Genomic DNA, 21,914 nt, shown 5'->3' with positions numbered 1-21,914 from the left:
GGAAACTCATTAAGATAAAAATAGTGGTTTTGTGATTTATGGCGTAATTATTTGAAATGAAATATATTTTATCTATGGTAGTTGAGAATGTAAGAACTGGGTCGCGCTTGCTCTTTAAAAAAAGACTTCTGAGTCCCCTAGTGCGGCATGGGGCATGCCTTACGCATTTGCAACAGAGTATTTGATTTATTTCTTTATACAACACGATAATGATGTTTGCAGAGAATGCCCTGTGATGCATTTCTTATTACAAGGTTAATTAAATCTAGACCCATTAGGTAAATGATAAATTGGTATCATGTAGTAGCAAATGATACAGCACATGAGTCATGTTATTTTCTATCGTTTGGTTATGAGTTAGAAATTTAAGTTTTAAATGAAGCCCGATTCTTTACTTGTCACATTCTGCACCTATAATATCTATTACATCACTTAATTTTTACACTTGTTAATTGTTACACAATCCCCTTTTATTCTGATATTCTAATAATTGTTTATTTGCTCTATTACCGTCATTGAAAGCTCGCATACTTTTCTTTCCTACTTTTTATCCGATCAATAAACATTCTTATAGAACATTCTTTAACAAGTTTAAAACAAATTATTTCTAAGCTTCACTTTTGCAGCCTGTCACGTTTCTCATCCGAAAAGACGGCAATAAAAATGGATGACTTTTACTCGCGGTAATTTGTTTTAAGCAAAGTGCTTTCTTAGTTGAACGTTTAGAATACGTAACATGGATCTATGATATACTAGAAGTGTTATATTGATTTCAATAAAGTTAATTGAGCATGTAATTTGATGAGTTTAATAGCATTTTTGGTATAAATATTACCAGCCATTTCTGTAGTGCGTATGTTCGTATTATTAAGCAAATCAAGCATCAATGATCGTAAAAAATGCTGAATCTAAAAAGATTTTGTACACAACAAAATTTTCATGTTAACAAGACAGTTTTTAAAACCTTTGCCTAAACAGATGAAAAGTTTATGCGCTAATTACTGTAACAAAAAGTTTATAAAACAGTAGGTATATGTGAATACCTTATTCAAATTAGAAAGAAAGAATAATTTTTTATAAATTAACAGTACCTATAATTAACAATATTTTTTTAATTTATCCAGTTTTTTTTATATCCACGTTTTACGCAGTCACGTGGCCTATGTTACGTAGTTGACAAAACTTTTGGTGTTTAGCGACACGCCACATTTTAACTAATTAGGTACTCCTTAGAAATTTTACACCCTTTCTCTTTAGGTGAATACTGAATACATACACAATGCAGGTGTTCGTTCCACTTATAAATTTAAATTTGCGCACAATTTCGTGAATTAAATATAGCCACCTGTGTTATTTAATTCATTTGTAAGGCTTTTTAGTCTAACCTTTGTCAGTATCTTGTTAAAATATATAAAAAAAATGTGTACGTGTACTAGTGTACACACGTAAGAAGTAAAACTTCTTTATGACCTTACTTTTCAAAAAATAATTTACTATACGTATGCAACTTTACAGAAATACAGGTACGTAAAGCTGGCGATGAAAAATTAGCGAAATTAAAAAAAAACAACACCAGAATTTGTTGCTTATTTGTTGCTAATTAGTTGCTATAATGATGATTTTGTTGCTCAACCCGTTCGCTGAAAATCAGCAACAGTTTTAGCTTAACGTTAAGGTAGCGTGCAGAAATCGGAAAAAGGGATGGATCGTTCCAAAAATGCAGATGAATTTGTTGCTAATTTGTTGCTGCATAAAAACAGTGAAAATTTTAAATTTTTTTCATTGGCGCCAAAAATAACACTGGCCATGTCAACTTAATTGTCGATTTTCGGTAGTGAAACATAAAAAAAAATTTGTTGCTCCTCACATCGTTCACTGGCAAAGTGTACAGAGCCAGCAACAAAATAGAAACCGGAAGTAGAGTTAATTTTGAAACCGGTTTGCTAGAAAATCGTCCACGCCAGCTTAACTGTCGATTTTCGGTAGTGAAACATAAAAAAAAAATTGTTGCTCCTCACATCGTTCACCGGCACAGTGTACAGAGCCAGCAACAAAATAGAAACCGGAAGTAGAGTTAATTTTGAAACCGGTTTGCTAGAAAATCGTCCACGCCAGCTTAACTGTCGATTTTCGGTAGTGAAACATAAAAAAAAAATTTGTTGCTCCTCACATCGTTCACCGGCACAGTGTACAGAGCCAGCAACAAAATAGAAACCGGAAGTAGAGTTAATTTTGAAACCAGTTTGCTAGAAAATCGTCCACGCCAGCTTAACTGTCGATTTTCGGTAATGAAACATAAAAAAAAAAATTTGTTGCTCCTCACATCGTTCACCGGCACAGTGAACAGAGCCAGCAACAAAATAGAAACCGGAAGTAGAGTTAATTTTGAAACCGGTTTGCTAGAAAATCGTCCACGCCAGCTTAACTGTCGATTTTCGGTAGTGAAACATAAAAAAAAAATTTGTTGCTCCTCACATCGTTCACCGGCACAGTGTACAGAGCCAGCAACAAAATAGAAACCGGAAGTAGAGTTAATTTTTAAACCGGTTTGCTAGAAAATCGTCCACGCCAGCTTAACTGTCGATTTTCGGTAGTGAAACATAAAAAAAAAATTTGTTGCTCCTCACATCGTTCACCAGCACAGTGTACAGAGCCAGCAACAAAATAGAAACCGGAGGTAGAGTTAATTTTGAAACCGGTTTGCTAGAAAATCGTCCACGCCAGCTTAACTGTCGATTTTCGGTAGTGAAACATAAAAAAAAAATTTGTTGCTCCTCACATCGTTCACCGGCACAGTGTACAGAGCCAGCAACAAAATAGAAACCGGAGGTAGAGTTAATTTTGAAACCGGTTTGCTAGAAAATCGTCCACGCCAGATTAACTGTCGATTTTCGGTAGTGAAACTTAAAAAAAAATTTGTTGCTCCTCACATCGTTCACCGGCACAGTGTACAGAGCCAGCAACAAAATAGAAACCGGAAGTAGAGTTAATTTAGAAACCGGTTTGCTAGAAAATCGTCCACGCCAGCTTAACTGTCGATTTTCGGTAGTGAAACATAAAAAAAAAATTTGTTGCTCCTCACATCGTTCACCGGCACAGTGTACAGAGCCAGCAACAAAATAGAAACCGGAGGTAGAGTTAATTTTGAAACCGGTTTGCTAGAAAATCGTCCACGCCAGCTTAACTGTCGATTTTCGGTAGTGAAACATAAAAAAAAAATTTGTTGCTCCTCACATCGTTCACCGGCACAGTGTACAGAGCCAGCAACAAAATAGAAACCGGAAGTAGAGTTAATTTTTAAACCGGTTTGCTAGAAAATCGTCCACGCCAGCTTAACTGTCGATTTTCGGTAGTGAAACATAAAAAAAAAATTTGTTGCTCCTCACATCGTTCACCGGCACAGTGTACAGAGCCAGCAACAAAATAGAAACCGGAGGTAGAGTTAATTTTGAAACCGGTTTGCTAGAAAATCGTCCACGCCAGCTTAACTGTCGATTTTCGGTAGTGAAACATAAAAAAAAAATTTGTTGCTCCTCACATCGTTCACCGGCACAGTGTACAGAGCCAGCAACAAAATAGAAACCGGAAGTAGAGTTAATTTTTAAACCGGTTTGCTAGAAAATCGTCCACGCCAGCTTAACTGTCGATTTTCGGTAGTGAAACATAAAAAAAAAAATTGTTGCTCCTCACATCGTTCACCGGCACAGTGTACAGAGCCAGCAACAAAATAGAAACCGGAAGTAGAGTTAATTTTTAAACCGGTTTGCTAGAAAATCGTCCACGCCAGCTTAACTGTCGATTTTCGGTAGTGAAACATAAAAAAAAATTGTTGCTCCTCACATCGTTCACCGGCACAGTGTACAGAGCCAGCAACAAAATAGTTAAATTGAACAAGCGCTCTTAGACAATATTATAATATATAAGTGCTTTCGCGGTCTGCGTACAAAATAATATTGTCATTGTAGTACCCTCGGACGGTGAAGTGGTGAGTGTACCAAAGTACATGAAGATTAATAAGAATAATTATTGTGTTATCGTCTCCTCAAGCACGTAAACACTTCTTTGCAAGAAAAACGGGCACCTTAGATTTTCTCACGTATTTTTAGTATAAACAGTTGTTAAAGGAATTTGATGCAATAAAATAAAATAAATATTATTTACTGCTGACGTGGACGATTTTCTAGCAAACCGGTTTCAAAATTAACTCTACCTCCGGTTTCTATTTTGTTGCTGGCTCTGTACACTGTGCCAGTGAACGATGTGAGGAGCAACAAATTTTTTTTTATGTTTCACTACCGAAAATCGACAGTTAAGCTGGCGTGGACGATTTTCTAGCAAACCGGTTTCAAAATTAACTCTACCTCCGGTTTCTATTTTGTTGCTGGCTCTGTACACTGTGCCGGTGAACGATGTGAGGAGCAACAAATTTTTTTTTTATGTTTCACTACCGAAAATCGACAGTTAAGCTGGCGTGGACGATTTTCTAGCAAACCGGTTTCAAAACTAACTCTACTTCCGGTTTCTATTTTGTTGCTGGCTCTGTACACTGTGCCGGTGAACGATGTGAGGAGCAACAATTTTTTTTTTAAGTTTCACTACCGAAAATCGACAGTTAAGCTGGCGTGGACGATTTTCTAGCAAACCGGTTTCAAAATTTACTCTACCTCCGGTTTCTATTTTGTTGCTGGCTCTGTACACTGTGCCGGTGAACGATGTGAGGAGCAACAAATTTTTTTTTTATGTTTCACTACCGAAAATCGACAGTTAAGCTGGCGTGGACGATTTTCTAGCAAACCGGTTTAAAAATTAACTCTACTTCCGGTTTCTATTTTGTTGCTGGCTCTGTACACTGTGCCGGTGAACGATGTGAGGAGAAACAAATTTTTTTTTTTATGTTTCACTACCGAAAATCGACAGTTAAGCTGGCGTGGACGATTTTCTAGCAAACCGGTTTCAAAATTAACTCTACCTCCGGTTTCTATTTTGTTGCTGGCTCTGTACACTGTGCCGGTGAACGATGTGAGGAGCAACAAATTTTTTTTTTATGTTTCACTACCGAAAATCGACAGTTAAGCTGGCGTGGACGATTTTCTAGCAAACCGGTTTCAAAATTAACTCTACCTCCGGTTTCTATTTTGTTGCTGGCTCTGTACACTGTGCCGGTGAACGATGTGAGGAGCAACAAATTTTTTTTTTATGTTTCACTACCGAAAATCGACAGTTAAGCTGGCGTGGACGATTTTCTAGCAAACCGGTTTAAAAATTAACTCTACTTCCGGTTTCTATTTTGTTGCTGGCTCTGTACACTGTGCCGGTGAACGATGTGAGGAGCAACAAATTTTTTTTTTATGTTTCACTACCGAAAATCGACAGTTAAGCTGGCGTGGACGATTTTCTAGCAAACCGGTTTCAAAATTAACTCTACCTCCGGTTTCTATTTTGTTGCTGGCTCTGTACACTGTGCCGGTGAACGATGTGAGGAGCAACAAATTTTTTTTTTATGTTTCACTACCGAAAATCGACAGTTAATCTGGCGTGGACGATTTTCTAGCAAACCGGTTTAAAAATTAACTCTACTTCCGGTTTCTATTTTGTTGCTGGCTCTGTACACTGTGCCGGTGAACGATGTGAGGAGCAACAAATTTTTTTTTTATGTTTCACTACCGAAAATCGACAGTTAAGCTGGCGTGGACGATTTTCTAGCAAACCGGTTTCAAAATTAACTCTACTTCCGGTTTCTATTTTGTTGCTGGCTCTGTACTCTGTGCCGGTGAACGATGTGAGGAGCAACAATTTTTTTTTTTATGTTTCACTACCGAAAATCGACAGTTAAGCTGGCGTGGACGATTTTCTAGCAAACCGGTTTCAAAATTAACTCTACTTCCGGTTTCTATTTTGTTGCTGGCTCTGTACACTTTGCTTGTGAACGATGTGAGGAGCAACAAATTTTTTTTTATGTTTCACTACCGAAAATCGACAATTAAGTTGACATGGCCAGTGTTATTTTTGGCGCCAATGAAAAAAATTTAAAATTTTCACTGTTTTTATGCAGCAACAAATTAGCAACAAATTCATCTGCATTTTTGGAACGATCCATCCCTTTTTCCGATTTCTGCACGCTACCTTAACGTTAAGCTAGAACTGTTGCTGATTTTCAGCGAACGGGTTGAGCAACAAAATCGTCATTATAGCAACTAATTAGCAACAAATAAGCAACAAATTCTGGTGTTGTTTTTTTTTAATTTCGCTAATTTTTCATCGCCAGCTTTACGTACCTCAGAAATACGTCGAATCACGCATGGTAGGGATAAGAAAAAGATGGCGCGTAACGGAAAAATGTCACGCGTAACGAAAAAATGTTACACTAAATTTTTTTCCAACCCAGATAAAGAAGTTTCACTTCAAAAATATGGCCATGAAGTATAATATTGTATAACAATAAGAAGAGTAATATGTACATAATCTACCTATAAAAGTACCTACAATGAAAGTAAGAAACTTCATAATCACTTTTTCAAAGGCACAAGAGAAAAATATCAGTCGTAAGATTTAGCTCCCATGCACCAAGACTGCTTAATTAAACCCTTAATCTTATAACAAAAGTCCATAAGTAAACTCATTGGAAGTTTAAAACGCAAACTAAAAGTAATAATTAACGCTAGAACGCTAATTGCCAAGGCCGAACTAGCCGCGATCATAACAAAATTACTCGCTAACCAGTAGACTTACTATGAGTATAGTACAGAATGTAACGTATTCGCTTTTGATAAGTTTTAGTAAAAATGTTGTAGGAGGAAAATCTATCAATTTTTGGTTCTTATAACTAGAAGCTTGTAAATGAGCTTCCACTTTACTTTGTCATTATATATTTAACATTTACTTGTGCTTACTCGTAAAGAGAAGTTCAAATAAAAAATCTTTATTTCAGAAAAAACCTATATTTTATGTAAAATTGTTCTATCTTCATTATTTAAATTAAATGCTAACACAAATATTAAATAGTAACTTTAAATTTATTTTGATACATATAGATTATCTAAGAATAGTCTATCAACCTATTGCTGAATTAATTTTCGTCTTCCTCCAATATTGAAGCAAGAGGGAAATTAAATTATTATAATAAATTTGAATAATCAGGAAAAGTTAATTCAACGTTAATATATAATTTTCAGCCTCAATTAAAACTGGTTTTAATGAAAAAATATATTGAAGTATATTTAATATTTATAGAACAATCGAAATTATTCTTTTCTTTAAATTGAGGTTTTATCGAGTAATAAAACCAAGAATTCTTTACGTTTTTAATTGTTCAGGTAATAGGGAAATGGAAATAAAACCAAAAGTTAATTTAAAAAGGTTTTTATTAAATCATGACTTAACTTTTTCCTTTTTCTTAAACTTCGGGTCAAAGTAAACACACATGATGTTCCCCTTCTTGGAAAGGATCACCACTTTGAATAGATATTCGCCATAGAAAAACTGATCTCCGATATATTTCGCCATTAGTACAGTTAAATCCATATCAGAGAAATAGACACCCTGGAAGAGACGTTCATCATTAAAACAAAAAAGTAAATGCCGAGCACACGTGTCAGAAGTGAAACTTCTTTGACAATATTCAAAGGTACCGAAATCGTCGCCGTACTCCATGACGTGACGGACCTTGAAATTTTACTCTCAACGCGCCTAAGGAAGTTTCACTCCAAAAACATTGAGTAATACGATGTATATTTCTAACTACTCGAGTTTCTTGTAATCCTACAAGAAACTCGCCAGTCATTCAATCAAATAGCAGATTCAACCAGATAACTGCGACATATACACAATTTGGTGAGGGTAACTTAATTAGATCAATTTTAATTGTAAAAGTTTATAACAATACGAAAATTCGTCATAATTGCCAGTTGAAGAAGCAATTTTTATGAAAATATGTAAGTTATAGATACCTACATAACATATAGGCATTTACAAAAGATGCTTGTTCTAAGTTATTCATATATTGTTTTATAATATGAGGTCAAATACGAAATGATTATATCAAACTAGATTTCCGCCCGCGGCTTCGCCCGCGTTTTCAAAGGAAAACCCGCATAGTTCCCGTTCCCGAGGGATTTCCGGGATAAAACCTATCCTATGTGTTAATACAAGTTACCCTCTATAAGTGTGCTAAATTTCATTGTAATCGTTTCAGTAGTTTTTACGTGAAAGAGTAACAAACATCCATACATCCTTACAAACTTTCGCCTTTATAATAGTATTAAGATGAAACTTAATGATACGTGAGACTAATATATAGATAATAAGCAAAACATCAAACCTTTTTAGCACCACAATTCTTTACACCCAAGTGAGATTCCAGTAAGGCTGCGAATACGTAATGTTGGCATGGCTTCTTTATATTGTAGTTCCACATCAATTTTTTGACCCCTTCCTTCACAGTATACACGTATATTTTCATCTGAGGAAAGGCAAAGGCACACACACAAAAAATAAAGTAAAGAAAAGGCTAGTAGGCTTTAAAACCTCAGAATCGCCATACCGTTACTAACATTCACCACCTTATTACTTTTGTAGTAAGTACCTCTATCCTCATAAATTATACAAAAATATATTAAGGTATAAATATAATATATAGGTAATGTATGGTTTGTTTCATTAACTGTTTGAAGTATCGCATAATCCGGACTACGAAAAGGACAAAATTTTACAATTTCATCTATTTGTATTTTTATGTTTCAGCTTTGCCAAGATATCATTATAATTGAAAGAGATCCTCGGATAATGTTGTGAATATGTTGAAAATGGTTTTAACGATAAGATGAGCGTCGGGAATATAAGCACGAGGGATTTCAGGCTTTCAAAATGTCTCTGAAGAATTGAGGAAAATTACAAATAATCTAAAGAATAGATCAAACATCATTTCTTCTTTCACATTCGTCTTATTTTAAATCCTACATAAAAGTGTACTTATACAGAAATTGATCTCACAAATTCGAATATGTTAAAGTTGAATACAAAGGAAAGCCGGAAAGTTTATATGTATCCCGGAAAACGGCAAAAGCTTCTTAACAGATCAAACTAAAATAGGTTTGATCTAGATCTGAGACTGGTTTCGTGAAGATAAATCGACAAAGCTTATAACTTTAACTTCCTTTTGCTGTCTATTTTCTGCAACTAATTATTTTCAACTTCATTTACATGGTATCAAGATCTAAAGTAGCCAGTATGCTAATCGAGACTGATAAAATGATAATGATAGTACGATTTTGAGTTCATAATTAATATGCACCTGAACTGATAGTCTCATGTAATTCAACATTTATTGCCTTACCAAGCACGCGTTCAAATTCAAACTCAAACGTTTATTTATTCAATTAGACTTCTTCTAGAATGTTCGATTCGTTGACACTTATAGTTAAAACAATATTCAGCCAAATCTCTATATATAAAAATGAATCCCTATTTCCCTTGGTCACGGCATCACGCGTGAAGGGTTGGACCGATTTGGATAATTATTTTTTTATAATATTATTCCTTGAAGTACGAGGATGGTTTTTATGAAAAGAAAAAGTAAACATGTACCACGGGTGAAGCCGGCGCGGACCGCTAGTCTTTTATAATTAATAAATGTTGTCCTTACTTCATCAATACGCGCATCCTCCAGGAAAGTCATATTAATCCGACCAATGTAATGGTTCTCTTCATTTATAAGTAATGTGTTCACGAAGTTAGTTACGTTGACCATTTTGGGACCTCTGCATTGGTCGAAGTGTTCCCATACTACTACATAGAATCCCTGGGATACATATTTTACAGTTTGTTAAAAATAAAAATAAAAAATCTTCTCTCATAGCATAGCAAAATGAAATATTAAAAAACGTGTTTTTTGGCAAAAATAATCATTGTATTATTTACCTTCATTAGATATACCTTATTCAGAATAAAAAAACTATATATTATTTCGAATGTAAAAAAGAGTGTAAAAAACTCCTCTTGGGTGTGTTTTATAGTCCTTCCCTTTCCATCAATTATTTCCACTCCTTCGAAACCATCCTTGAAAAACTTGTCCCTATCTATGAACATTCCATCCTTATGGGGGATTTTAACACTTGCCTCCTTAAAAACGACTCCCGAGCCAAGACTCTTCTTTCTATTACTGAATCCAATAACCTTCATCTTCTTTCCCTTAAACCTACTCACTCCCTTCCAAATTGCTCTCCTTCTCTCCTCGATTTAATGTTTGTTTCCTCTCCCAATATGGTCTTGAAACATGGTCAGTGTGATGCTAGTGCATTCTCTCATCACGACCTAATTTTCCTGTCGTACAGTGTGCGGCCTCCTAAACCTAAACCCAAACTTGTGATGCGACGCAGTTTTGCTGGGATAGACACTGAGAGTCTTCACCGTGATGCTAGTAAGATTGACTGGTCTGTCATCCTTTCTGCCGATAATACTGACTCCAAAGTCGATTTATTTACTTCGCTTCTGACACAACTATACGACCAACACGCACCCCTCAAACCAGTCAAACTTAAGCATCTACCAGCTCCCTGGCTCACGGATGACCTCAAGTCACTGTTAATTTTAAAATCGAAAGCAAAAGCCAAATATAAAGCGAATAATAGTGACTTGAACAGGGAAAAGTATGTCAGGATTCGGAATCGTTGCAATACATGTTGTAGAGACGCACAACGACGCCATATTCACTCATCTGTCGAGAACGGCGACTCCAGTAAAATCTGGAATTTCTTAAAATCCATAGGAATTGGTAATAAAAGTAGTAACTCTCTTCCTGATAACTTAAATATAGAACTTTTAAATCAACATTTCACTGATTCTCCACCCACTTTAGATAATAATACAAAATTAAACACACTTTATAATCTTTCTTCTTTATCAATTCCTAATTTTCCACCGTTTCATCTGAGCCAATTCGCTGATGGAGATGTTAAGAAGAGCGTATTGTCAGTGTCGTCTAATGCAGTCGGTAGTGATGGCATTAGTCGTAACATGATCATCCCTATCCTTGACCTTATTATCCCAATCTTAACTCATATTTTAAACTGCTCCATTTCCTCGGGTTCTTTTCCCTCCGCCTGGAAAAGTGCTCAGGTTATTCCTTTACCAAAAAAGCCCAAACCCTCTTCCCACAGTGACTTCCGGCCAATTTCTATTTTACCTTTCCTCTCCAAAGTCCTTGAAAAATTAGTCCATCAACAACTCAGTAGTTTCCTTAATAGACATAATTTATTGAACCCTTTCCAATCCGGTTTCCGTCCTGGTCATGGAACGACTACTGCGCTCACCAAAATCACTGACGATATTAGACTCGGCATGGACAACAAGCAGCTCACAGTGCTCACGTTACTCGATTTCAGCAACGCCTTTAGCTCTGTAGACTTCGACTTACTGCTGGGTTTGCTACGCTCGCTTAACCTATCTCCATCTGCGTGTAATTGGTTTCATAGTTATTTACATGGACGCCGGCAGCGAATTTCGCTTGATGACATTTCCTCGTCTTGGCGCAATATCAATGCCGGCGTGCCACAAGGATGCGTCTTGTCACCTCTCCTTTTTGCAATTTTTATTAATACCTTAACTCAATCTTTAACTTCTCTCTACCACATGTATGCTGACGATGTCCAAATCTACACCCAAGCGACTCTGGAAGACTTGCCCAATGCAATCAGTAAGGTCAACAATGATTTGTCTACCATTGTAAACTGGAGCAGGAATTTTGGACTATTATTAAATCCAGCTAAAACACAGACAATCATCATTGGGAGTGCGTCATACGTGTCAAGGATTGATTGGGCAGCTCTTCCGGATGTTTTGTTGGACGGCATACAGATCGGTTACAGTACCCACGTTAAAAACTTGGGTATTTTAATGGATCAAACCCTGTCGTGGGATGTTCACCTGAAGGAGGTCAGCAGGAGGATGTTTGCTTCCGCTGGCTCACTTCGGCGCCTGCGCAACTTTCTGCCTATCCCTACAAAAATAATGCTAGCTCATTCCCTTCTCCTTTCCCATCTTGATTATGCAGATACCTCCTACCTTGACCTTTCCGAAGCCCAGTTGAGTCGACTTGAACGCCTTCAGAATTTTTGCATTCGCTTCTTATCTTTGGCTTGCGTAAGTTTGACCACGTGTCAGACTATCGCAAAAAACTCAACTGGCTTCCCATCCGCTTCCGTCGTAACTCCCACATCCTTCATCTTCTCTTCTCCGTACTGTTTGATCCTAAAGCTCCTCACTATCTCAAAGATAAATTTGATTACTTTACCTCTCCTTTCCCTCGCCCTTCCAAAACTTTACTTTTGCGTGTCCCTATCACGAACACCAAATTTTATGGTCATTCCTTTGCTGTTCGTGCTGCCAAACTCTGGAATGAACTTCCACTAGAAGTACGTCAAGCGCAATCCTTAAGGAGTTTTAAACACCTTCTTAAGTCACACTATCTTTCTCTTGCTTAGCTTCTTCCTCTATTTCCTTACTGTTACCTTATTTTCTTCTTTGTTATATACCTACTACATACTATATTATATTTGTTCTTTATGATATACTTATTAAATATTTATAATTATGTTTTCTCTTGCTATTTACTACTATATAGTTGTTGTATATGATATTATACATATATTTATAATATATATTGAATATTTATAATTATATTTTTCTTTTTTCCTAAAGCCTTATTTTTTGCTCACCCACCTCCTTTTAACGTCTCTCCTTACTTATTACATACGGTGGCCTGGAAGAGATCGCTACTTAGCGATAAGGCCACCGTTTGTACACATTATTTCCTATTAGCTGTACTTTGTGTGTCTCTATTTATTTTGTGTGTGCAATAAATAATTAAATAAATAAATAAATAAATAAATAAATGTATATTCAGCAATAATAGTCCTTTCTTATATACCTTATAAATATAGAGCTAGAATAAGTTGAAGCGAAATGAAAATTGAAAAGGGAAACTTACATAATTATTAGCGTTTTTTGGACCGAAGTCGGCGGTCACACATATGTTTATTATTATTAGATAGACTGCCAGCGCTCGTATACACATTATCATACTGAACTATATGATATTACAATGTATAATAAATTTTTAAATGAACGTTTCATTCCACTAATGCAATTTTAATATCGCGATTATTAATCAGAATAATGATCGCAGTTGAGTGAAAATTAAATACATTTTAATTTATGTATTCATTCAATAACGTTCGTCCGTTTGCATTTTATTCAATTGCGTTTGTAATAAAGTCATTATTTATATAATGACTTGCTTTTTGTATTGGTTTCCCTGTTGTGTTTTCTGGCCAAGCGGCAAGCGCACGCCTAATTTTAATTACAAATTAAATGATTTTCATCGGTTTAAACACACTGTTTGTTAATATTATTAAGCCCAAACCTAACTAAGTTACTTATGGTACATACCTATATAGTATACAGCCTATACTCAATAGTCAAAAATCACGTAAAGAAATGGTGAAAAACAGCATTTTCGAAAACGGTTCAGAAGTTCCCGAGATTAGTGCTTTCAAACAAACCTTTCATCTGCATTTCATTAGTTTATCATATATTTTATACATTCATAAAGTCATATAATTAAATTCATACCATCTTTTTAACCAAATCGTCACCAAAATTATACAAAAAGCAACTAAAATATAACTGAAAACCGACGTAAGCTTCCAATTAATCAATGACTGACGTTCTACAGCTAGCAATTATTGCATTACACACTCCGCTAAACATTAATAACGAACTAATATCCCGTCTAGAATCTACTATTATTTATCGTACATACATTCCAAATGCCAAATGTTTCATTCTTGGAAATTATAGGTTTATGCGATCGTGCGTTCTTTGACCACTTTATTCCATCCCGATCGACAATGTATGGAAACAATTAATGTTTTCGTATAAAATTTAGAATATTTTTATTTTGTGTTATAGTATAAAAAATATTCTCTCAGTGCTTTTATTGATTCGATGAACAAAGATAAAAAAAAATGTGTGCGTGTACTAGTGTACACACGTAAGAAGTGAAACTTCTTTATGGCCTTATTTTTCAAAAGATAATTTACTATAATATGCAACTTTACAGATATAATATGTCGAATCACGCGTGGTAGGGATAAGAAAAAGATGGCGCGTAACGGAAAAATGTCACGCGTAACGAAAAAATGTTACACTTAATTTTTATCCAACCCCGATAAATAAGTTTCACTTCAAAATTAATAAGAATTAGTTGAAATAAAACGTTGTTAGTATAATGATTTTGTTTTGCTTCTACCTATATTTTATTAGTTCAAGAAACTGTGTAATTGAAACTGTAACAATAGCTTTCGCTTGCATTTGCACTGTAACAATAGTCTTTTATTAATAGCAATTTTTAATTTATAATTAAGTCTCAGTCTTAAGAGAATATTTCTATTTCGACATATTTTATTTCGATAACATTTTATAGACAAATATTATAAAATACTAGCTGACCCGGTGCATGGTTCTGTCGGTGCACATAACATAGATATAAAATATTCCAAAACGCACCGAAAATACACAAAAACATAACAATCGGTCAAGCCGTTTCGAGGGGTGTGGTTGAAAAAACTGTGACACAAGAATTTTATATACTACATACGTACTACCACAGACTAATAATAATATACTACGTATGTACTACGGATTTTTTTTCAATACGTAGCTCGTATACAAATAAGACATTTCCTTTTTGTAGCAAATATAAGTCTATCTTTAATTAAATTCTAATTATAGAATGAATAATATTTTCAAAGCTTTAATGAAACATTTATAAATAGCTTTCTATTGAAGTTATTAAAAACGTAGTTTCTGAGATACATATTGCATAGGTGAGATATTAATTATTTAGAGGTAATTCCTATGTTTGAATGAAATTTTATTTATTCATTTCTTTTTTAAATAATCAAGGTATTTTATTTTAACAGCCAACACACAAGCACAAACACACACAACAGTTAAAAACGTTTTTTTTTAACTGACGAACTGTTAAATAACGATATTGTGAGTGTGTGTGTGTGTATTATAAAGCTTTTAGTAGGTTTGTGAAGTAAAATATTAGAAGTAAAATTATAATAATAAAACCTCATTAAAAACGTCTTTAGTATATTTATATGTAATACTAGGTTTCCGCCCGCGGCTTCGCCCGCGCATTCAAAGAAAAACCAGCATTGCTCCCGTTCCCGTGGGATTTAAAAGTAGCCTATGTCCTTTCTCGGGTATCAAAATATCTCTATGCCAAATTTCATGAAAATTGGTTGAGTAGTTTAGACGTGATTGAGTAACAGACAGACAGACAGAGTTACTTTCGCATTTATAATATTAGTATGGATTGTAAATTGTAATCTATTATTTATATGAACTTAAAATAAAAGATACAATTTCAGGTACTCATTTATATAATTCTTGTCTTTTAGACGTAAAGATCTTACTAGAAATTTACAAAGCTTTATAATAATTTGCTCTTACTTATTTTTGAAATTAAGATTAAATACTAAATCATCCTAATTTATACGTTTGCGATTCTTAATGTCTCTTCGTATTGAAATAATATCTTTACATTCTTTCTTGTTAGATTTCTGAACAAAATTTCCTTTATTTGAACTAATTAAGTAACTAATTAAGTAGAGATGGGTCTCTATTGGTCTTATTCTAAAACTGTATATTAGGCTATACATATAGGCTGGCTTCGCAGCTTCAGGCCCGTGGTACCTTCTTATAAAAATAATTTGTATAAAACAGGTTAGTAATTTTAGCCAAAGAACAACCACACATGCACATACACGCAAAATACTTGAATATCCCTCTGAATTGTTAGTATGTATAATAAAGATTAGATCGTGTTACAAAAATTAGCTAAAGTTGGCAAAATTGCCTCTTGCAATAAAATTTATAAAATATTATAGCGAATGTATTGTATACAAAATGGAAAATTTTCTACAAACCCGTAATATGTAACGAAACGCATTAAACCCCTTTACGAAACATAAAAGCGTAAGTGTAACCACACGTTTTACGGGGATTGCATTACAAAATGCGGCTTAAAACGTATTAATGGACACTAACATATACATACACTATAGCTGCTCCGCGCGGTTTCACCCCCGTGGCTCCACTCCTGTTTGTCGTAGCGTGATGATATATAGCCCCTATAGCCTTCCTCGATAAATGAGCTATCTAACACCGAAATAATTTTTCAAATCGGACCAGTAGTTCCCGAGATTAGCGCATTCAAACAAACAAACTCTTCAATATTAATATAGATTATTGTGTTATTTAAGAGATGTACACGATTAAGCACAATATAGCGATAGATAGGGATAGTATTTGTCCATAATAAGTTCATTGATTTTGTTATTTTTAATGAAAATAATATTGGACATTAAATGTAATACTTACTTACTTACTTACTTACTCACTCCTCTGGCGCTGAAACCCCAAAGTGGGTCTTGGCCTCTGAGACGAGAACTCTCCATCTTCCCCGGTCCTGAGCGGTCTCTTGCCAGTTATTATTGGCTCGGTTAGTTACATTTAAATGTAATAATGATAAAAAATATACTTGCGTTAAATTATGAAGTTTTATATCACGCCATGTTAAAAAAGAAAAGATTGATCGCCACTCTTGAGACAATCTTATCATAAGTTACAGTTGAATATAAATTTCCCATAAAAATGTATTCAACCTGGTAAATATAACATAGCTGTAATATTTAAATAACGAAAAACTTTATTTTTAACCTAAATCAGACTTTAAAACCATAAACAAAATTATTTTCATTTATCTTATCTTCTATTTTTTTCGACCGCTTATAATTCCAAATCCGATCTCATTTAAATCAGCCTGCAAGAAGATAATCCTTGGAGATTTGTAGGTTTTTAGATAAATAAAAGAAACAAATGCGAGAATTTAAATCTTTATTTATATTATTTGGATAATGTACAGAATTTTGTATTTTATTTGTTACATTGTCATACAAGATAGTACAAAAAATGTACGTTATTTTTAGTGTAAAATATTTGGCCATTCAACAAAATATACACAACCGATCTGACTGAAATTCTGTATGCACATATATTATAGTTTAAAATACCGGATAGCCTACATTTCCTTGTTGACAAAGTCACGAGCTAAAACCAAACGGTTTATTGGTATGATATTTGTGTCTAGAGCCTAGAGCTAGAAACTGATAAAGGCTTATTCCCATAGAATTCTACTTTACCTACCACCACGGGCGAAGTTGCGGGAAACACCGAGTTAAAAAGCAAAATTAATTTTCAATTAACAAGAACAAAAAATGTGTGCGTGTACTAGTGTACACACGTAAGAAGTGAAACTTCTTTATGACCTTATTTTTCAAAAAATAATTTACTATATGCAACTTTACAGAAATACGTCGAATCAATAACGTAACGTAACGGGAAAATGTCACGCGTAACGAAAAAATGTTACACTCATTTTTTTTCCAACCCCGATAAAGAAGTTTCACTTCAAAAACCATTCCGCTAGACATAAATACATTATTGTAATAAAACACAACTCAATTAAAATGCAACATCTACTAAATGATACTTTGTCAAAGTCTTTTGTGGTAATAGAGAATAGACTATGACAAAAGTATCATTTCGTTGAGATTTTGTCGAGAGTAAAATTATTGAAGGGAGTACACACTACTCGAAACTACAAAGCAAGGTGTTAAATTTCCAAATTGCAGTTTCATTTTATGAGACGCGGAAAACTCCACTGCTGTATTGATTTTTCGTTAGCTATGAAGTGATACTGTTCATGATTTGTTCTGTTTTGTTTTACTGCAAACAATGGTCATTTGTAGTGTTACAGTTTTTATTGAATTTTCTGCGCTTTTGGTACATCTTCTGGTGTAATGATGACTTTACGATGTGATTATTTAGGCTTTACTAAAATAGCAATGCTTTTTTATATGTAACAGATATGTTCATTTTATTGTACACTAGCTTTCCACCCGCAGCTTCGCCCGCGCAGTCAAAGAAAAACCCGCATAGTTCCCGTTCCCGTGGGATTTTCGGGATAAAACCTATTTCCCGGGGTAAAAAGTAGCCTATGTCCTTTCTCGGGTATCAAAATATCTCTATACCAAATTTCATGCAATTGGTTCAGTAGTTAAGGCGTGATTGAGTAACAGACAGACAGACAGAGTTACTTTCGCATTTATAATATTAGAATGGATTGTGATATTGGAAAGATTTCGTTAAAAATTATTTGAAGTAAAATCTTAATTTTCATAAATTACATATCTGATTCCTACAGTAAAATATAATTTTATTGCTACCCCATAATTGCATTCATCCATTGAAATAGAACATTTGTAAAAATATTTCTTTTAACAGCAATAAATACCTCGTGTAAGCCTAAAGCCTATTGTATTGCATTTCTGTGAATTGTGCAAAAATCGTATGCATATAAATAGGACATTAATACAGAGAATCGATGGGATTGTTCGCATGCAATTTTAATCACTGTATAACATTATACTCTACAGGTTGGAATTTTCGAGAATTTTCTGTAGGTACAAATTTTTTTAAATTAACATGCAATATGAATGAATGAATGAATGAAAGCCTTTATTGCAAGAAAATTTGCAAGAAAATTTACAAGTAAAAATAATTTAATAGCTTAACTAGGTTTCTTCTGGGCATCTTGCTTGCCTTTCGACAAAATCCTCCTCCAAATTCTTCCACGATTGCCTTTGCTATTCTTCTCCACACGCAATAACACACAATTAATAGAAGATTTAAATGAGAGCAAATGGAAGACACATAAAAAACAATCATTAAAATCGGTTCACCCAGTCGAAAGTAGAGGCAAAAAAATGCATTCAAATTCCTCCTCTTTTGAAGTCGTTCGAAAAGATTTATATAAAAATCTAGCGGTCCACCACGGCTTCGCCTGTGATACTCATTATGTAGAGCTTTTTTTTAAGTGGGGAAATCTTGCATAAGATGTCCACGGCCTCCGGGGAAGGAGCCGTGGGTTATGTCGGATTCTTATCGACTAAAACCCTGTGTTTATTAATTAATAATGGGGCCGCGGATACTGTGTCGAATTCTTCCGCGACACTCAGAGACCACGTACATAATATCTAACGGTGAAAGAATTTTTGAAATCGGTCCCGCAGTTCCTGAGATTAGCGCGTTCTAATCACAAATGAACTCTACAACTTAATATTTTTATTATAGAAGAATAATAGGGTAGATTTTAATAAAACAAATCATATTTTGTTTTTATTTCAACTCGATGAAAACTATGAAGCTGTTATAAAAACTTACCTCACGTATACTATTTTATTTTGGATATGAATGTTTTTATACATTTTGGTTTATTGTTTGGGAAATAAAATTATTTTAGTTGCTTGCTACGGTTGGTCGATTTTTATGCTACAAGCCGAGTCAAAATGTAAACACGTTTTATAAAAATGTTTTTCTTCTCATTTTATTTCCAGGGAAATGCTAACTTCATTTTCACATAAGAGTATAAAATGGCTCATTTCTTATGGCAACTTTATACACAAAACTAATAGAAAAGAATCACGTTCGTTAAGAATTCGTGAATTAGAAAAATAATAGAGATCTTGGACTTAAATAAAAATATGCTCAGTCAAATTACAATTGATGAAAATCTCAGGTCCATTTACACAAAAAAGCGTCCTAGAAACAACTTTTTCGTTCATCGTTAAGAAATAATCTTAGAATAAAAGACTCTCTTACAAAAGGTTCTTTTTGTTAAACATGAAAATGATATACTTACGAATATATATTTTTATCCCATGATCGTTAGTCGTTATTTCTTGAAATAATCTGTCGTCTAATAAGATTCCGGACGTTAATTAATCCACAAAGATGTACTTTGATCTTGGCTTAACATTGGCTTTTGGACTCTGAGCTTATTCACAAAGGAATAGGGTATTAAATCGCATGATAAGCAGATATATATTTAATGTTATATATGATCTTTCATGTGTACAATTTACCTCGATATAATGATGAGATAAAAGTAAAATTTCGCCAAGATATTGTATGGGTCAGTAGTTCTGGGAATTGTCAGTTATACGCTTCACTTTGTTCATATTATAAAGCCGGCTACTCACGTACCTGCCGCAGGGGCAATATTGGAATTGCATCCTTAATTGGCTCCTTAATTATTGTGATGTGTATAGACAAGCAGGGGCAACAGAGAACACTGAAATTGCTCTACCCGTCGACAAACCGAGTTTGTTCCAATATTGCCCCTGCAGCAGGTACGTGAGTAGCAATTTTAGACGTTTTATTACTGATTTATTATTGACTAGATTTCCGCTCGTGGCTTCGCCCCCGTTTTCAAAGGAAAACTCGCATAGTTCCCGTTGCCATGGGATTTCCCAGATAAAACCTATCCTATGTGTTAATCCAAGTTACCCTCTATATGTGTGTTAAATTTCATTCTAATCAGTTCAGTAGTATTTGCGTGAAAGAGTAACAAACACACACACATCCTCACAAACTTTCGCATTTATAATATTAGTTTATTTATTGTTGATAGAATTTAACTACCTATTCGGAAACTGCGTAATTACCAAATTACCAGATGAAAAAAGCCGGGATCAACTACTTACAATACAATAACACTACAATACAATCGACTTAAACATGCTAAGTCTGAGTTTTTCTTAATTCTAGTAATTAGTAGGATTCCTATACAGTCGTTTAGAATAAATAAATATGACCTTTTTATACCCGTATCTCTGTTGCACGTGCCGTGAAAAAAGAAAACACATTAGATGTTCCCTGTAATATAAACATTATCATCGCGATACAGGGAGAAAATACTAGGAATTTTCCACAGAAGTATCCACTTTGTATTAAAATGAAGATAATTAAACACTTAATAATCGTATGCAGGTAAATAGATAGGTATAATAGTTTATAAAGAAGCATGAAGGTTTCTTATTGATAGTGAACATATTTTTGAATACTTACCAAGGTGTTTAATTATTAATATTCTACGCGAGTAAATATAAAAATTTCTTACGTAATATGGGAGATAACCTTTCCTTGTGAACATTATTATTACCTTTATGGAATTCAGTTATCGGAAAAGTTAACAATTATTGGTGTTTTGTTAACATTGAGATAAGAATATATTAAATGGTATTTAAATACAAGGATGGTTTTTTATTACTATCTTGGAATACTCCCGAAAGAGCATCACAGATACCTTAATTCAGGATAACATCTTTTTTTATAGTAGAGTGGGCAAACGGACTTGTGGAGCGCTTGATCATAAGCGAGTCCACCGCCCATTCAGCAGGTGCGTTGCCTACTTTTTGAGGTGGGGGTACACTCTCTTCTTGAAGACACTCAAGTTGTAGTCATTTAGAAATGTCGCCGCGGGAAGGCTATTCCTTAATTAAAATTTATGCATAACTAGCGGTCCGCCCCGGCTTCGCCCGTGGTACATAATATTTACATTTTCTCTACATAAGAACCATCCTCGTACTTCAAGGAATATAATAAAAAAAGAATTATCGAAATCGGTTCAGCCGTTCTCGAGTTATGCGCTTACCAACACATTTTGCGATTCATTTTTATATACAAGAAAGATTATCATGTACAAAAAATACAATTTATTATCTCTGCATTCAAATTGAGATTGCGAATCTTCCCCCAAATAAACCGCCATAAATCGAATACAAAATACATTTTGTTTTAAGCTTATCTCCCCTTCGCACCTGTCACACAAAAAAACTATTTCAGAACTGACCACAACAAAAAAATCACGTAGAAATAACAATTTTCCATCGCTCAAAGCTGCCTTTGTTGCGTTCGGGATTCATTGTCCGAGAATTATCTCG

General features: G+C 34.4%; 1 protein-coding gene across 1 annotated transcript; it reads right to left on the bottom strand.

Annotated features, from left to right (window-relative positions):
* Positions 1-7,362: 7,362 nt before the first annotated feature.
* LOC149906914 (uncharacterized) lies at positions 7,363-13,055 on the bottom strand. Its single transcript, XM_090103705.1, has 4 exons — positions 12,983-13,055; positions 9,641-9,796; positions 8,318-8,458; positions 7,363-7,539 (listed from the first exon to the last, which is right to left on the bottom strand). The coding sequence occupies exons 2-4, from the start codon at positions 9,743-9,745 to the stop codon at positions 7,369-7,371; spliced, it is 417 nt and encodes a 138-aa protein (XP_089959831.1). The 5' UTR covers positions 9,746-9,796; positions 12,983-13,055; the 3' UTR covers positions 7,363-7,368.
* Positions 13,056-21,914: the final 8,859 nt, after the last annotated feature.

This window comes from Colias eurytheme, chromosome 7 (assembly GCF_061535395.1).
Source record: "Colias eurytheme isolate Ceu_HAF_F1 chromosome 7, ilColEury1 Martin Lab GWU primary, whole genome shotgun sequence".
Taxonomy (NCBI): Eukaryota; Metazoa; Arthropoda; class Insecta; order Lepidoptera; family Pieridae; genus Colias; species Colias eurytheme.
This window is presented reverse-complemented; position numbering and strand designations above follow the sequence as displayed.

What these genes read in the sequence shown, in the direction of transcription:
- LOC149906914 (XM_090103705.1), bottom strand. Translation starts at nt 9,745, where the DNA reads ATGGTCAACGTAACTAACTTCGTGAACACATTACTTATAAATGAAGAG. An exon ending in AGGATGCGCGTATTGATGAA is followed by an intron (nt 8,459 to 9,640) that starts GTAAGGACAACA and finishes GCCTTTCCTCAG; the next exon opens with ATGAAAATATACGTGTATAC. An exon ending in AGAATTGTGGTGCTAAAAAG is followed by an intron (nt 7,540 to 8,317) that starts GTTTGATGTTTT and finishes CGTCTCTTCCAG; the next exon opens with GGTGTCTATTTCTCTGATAT.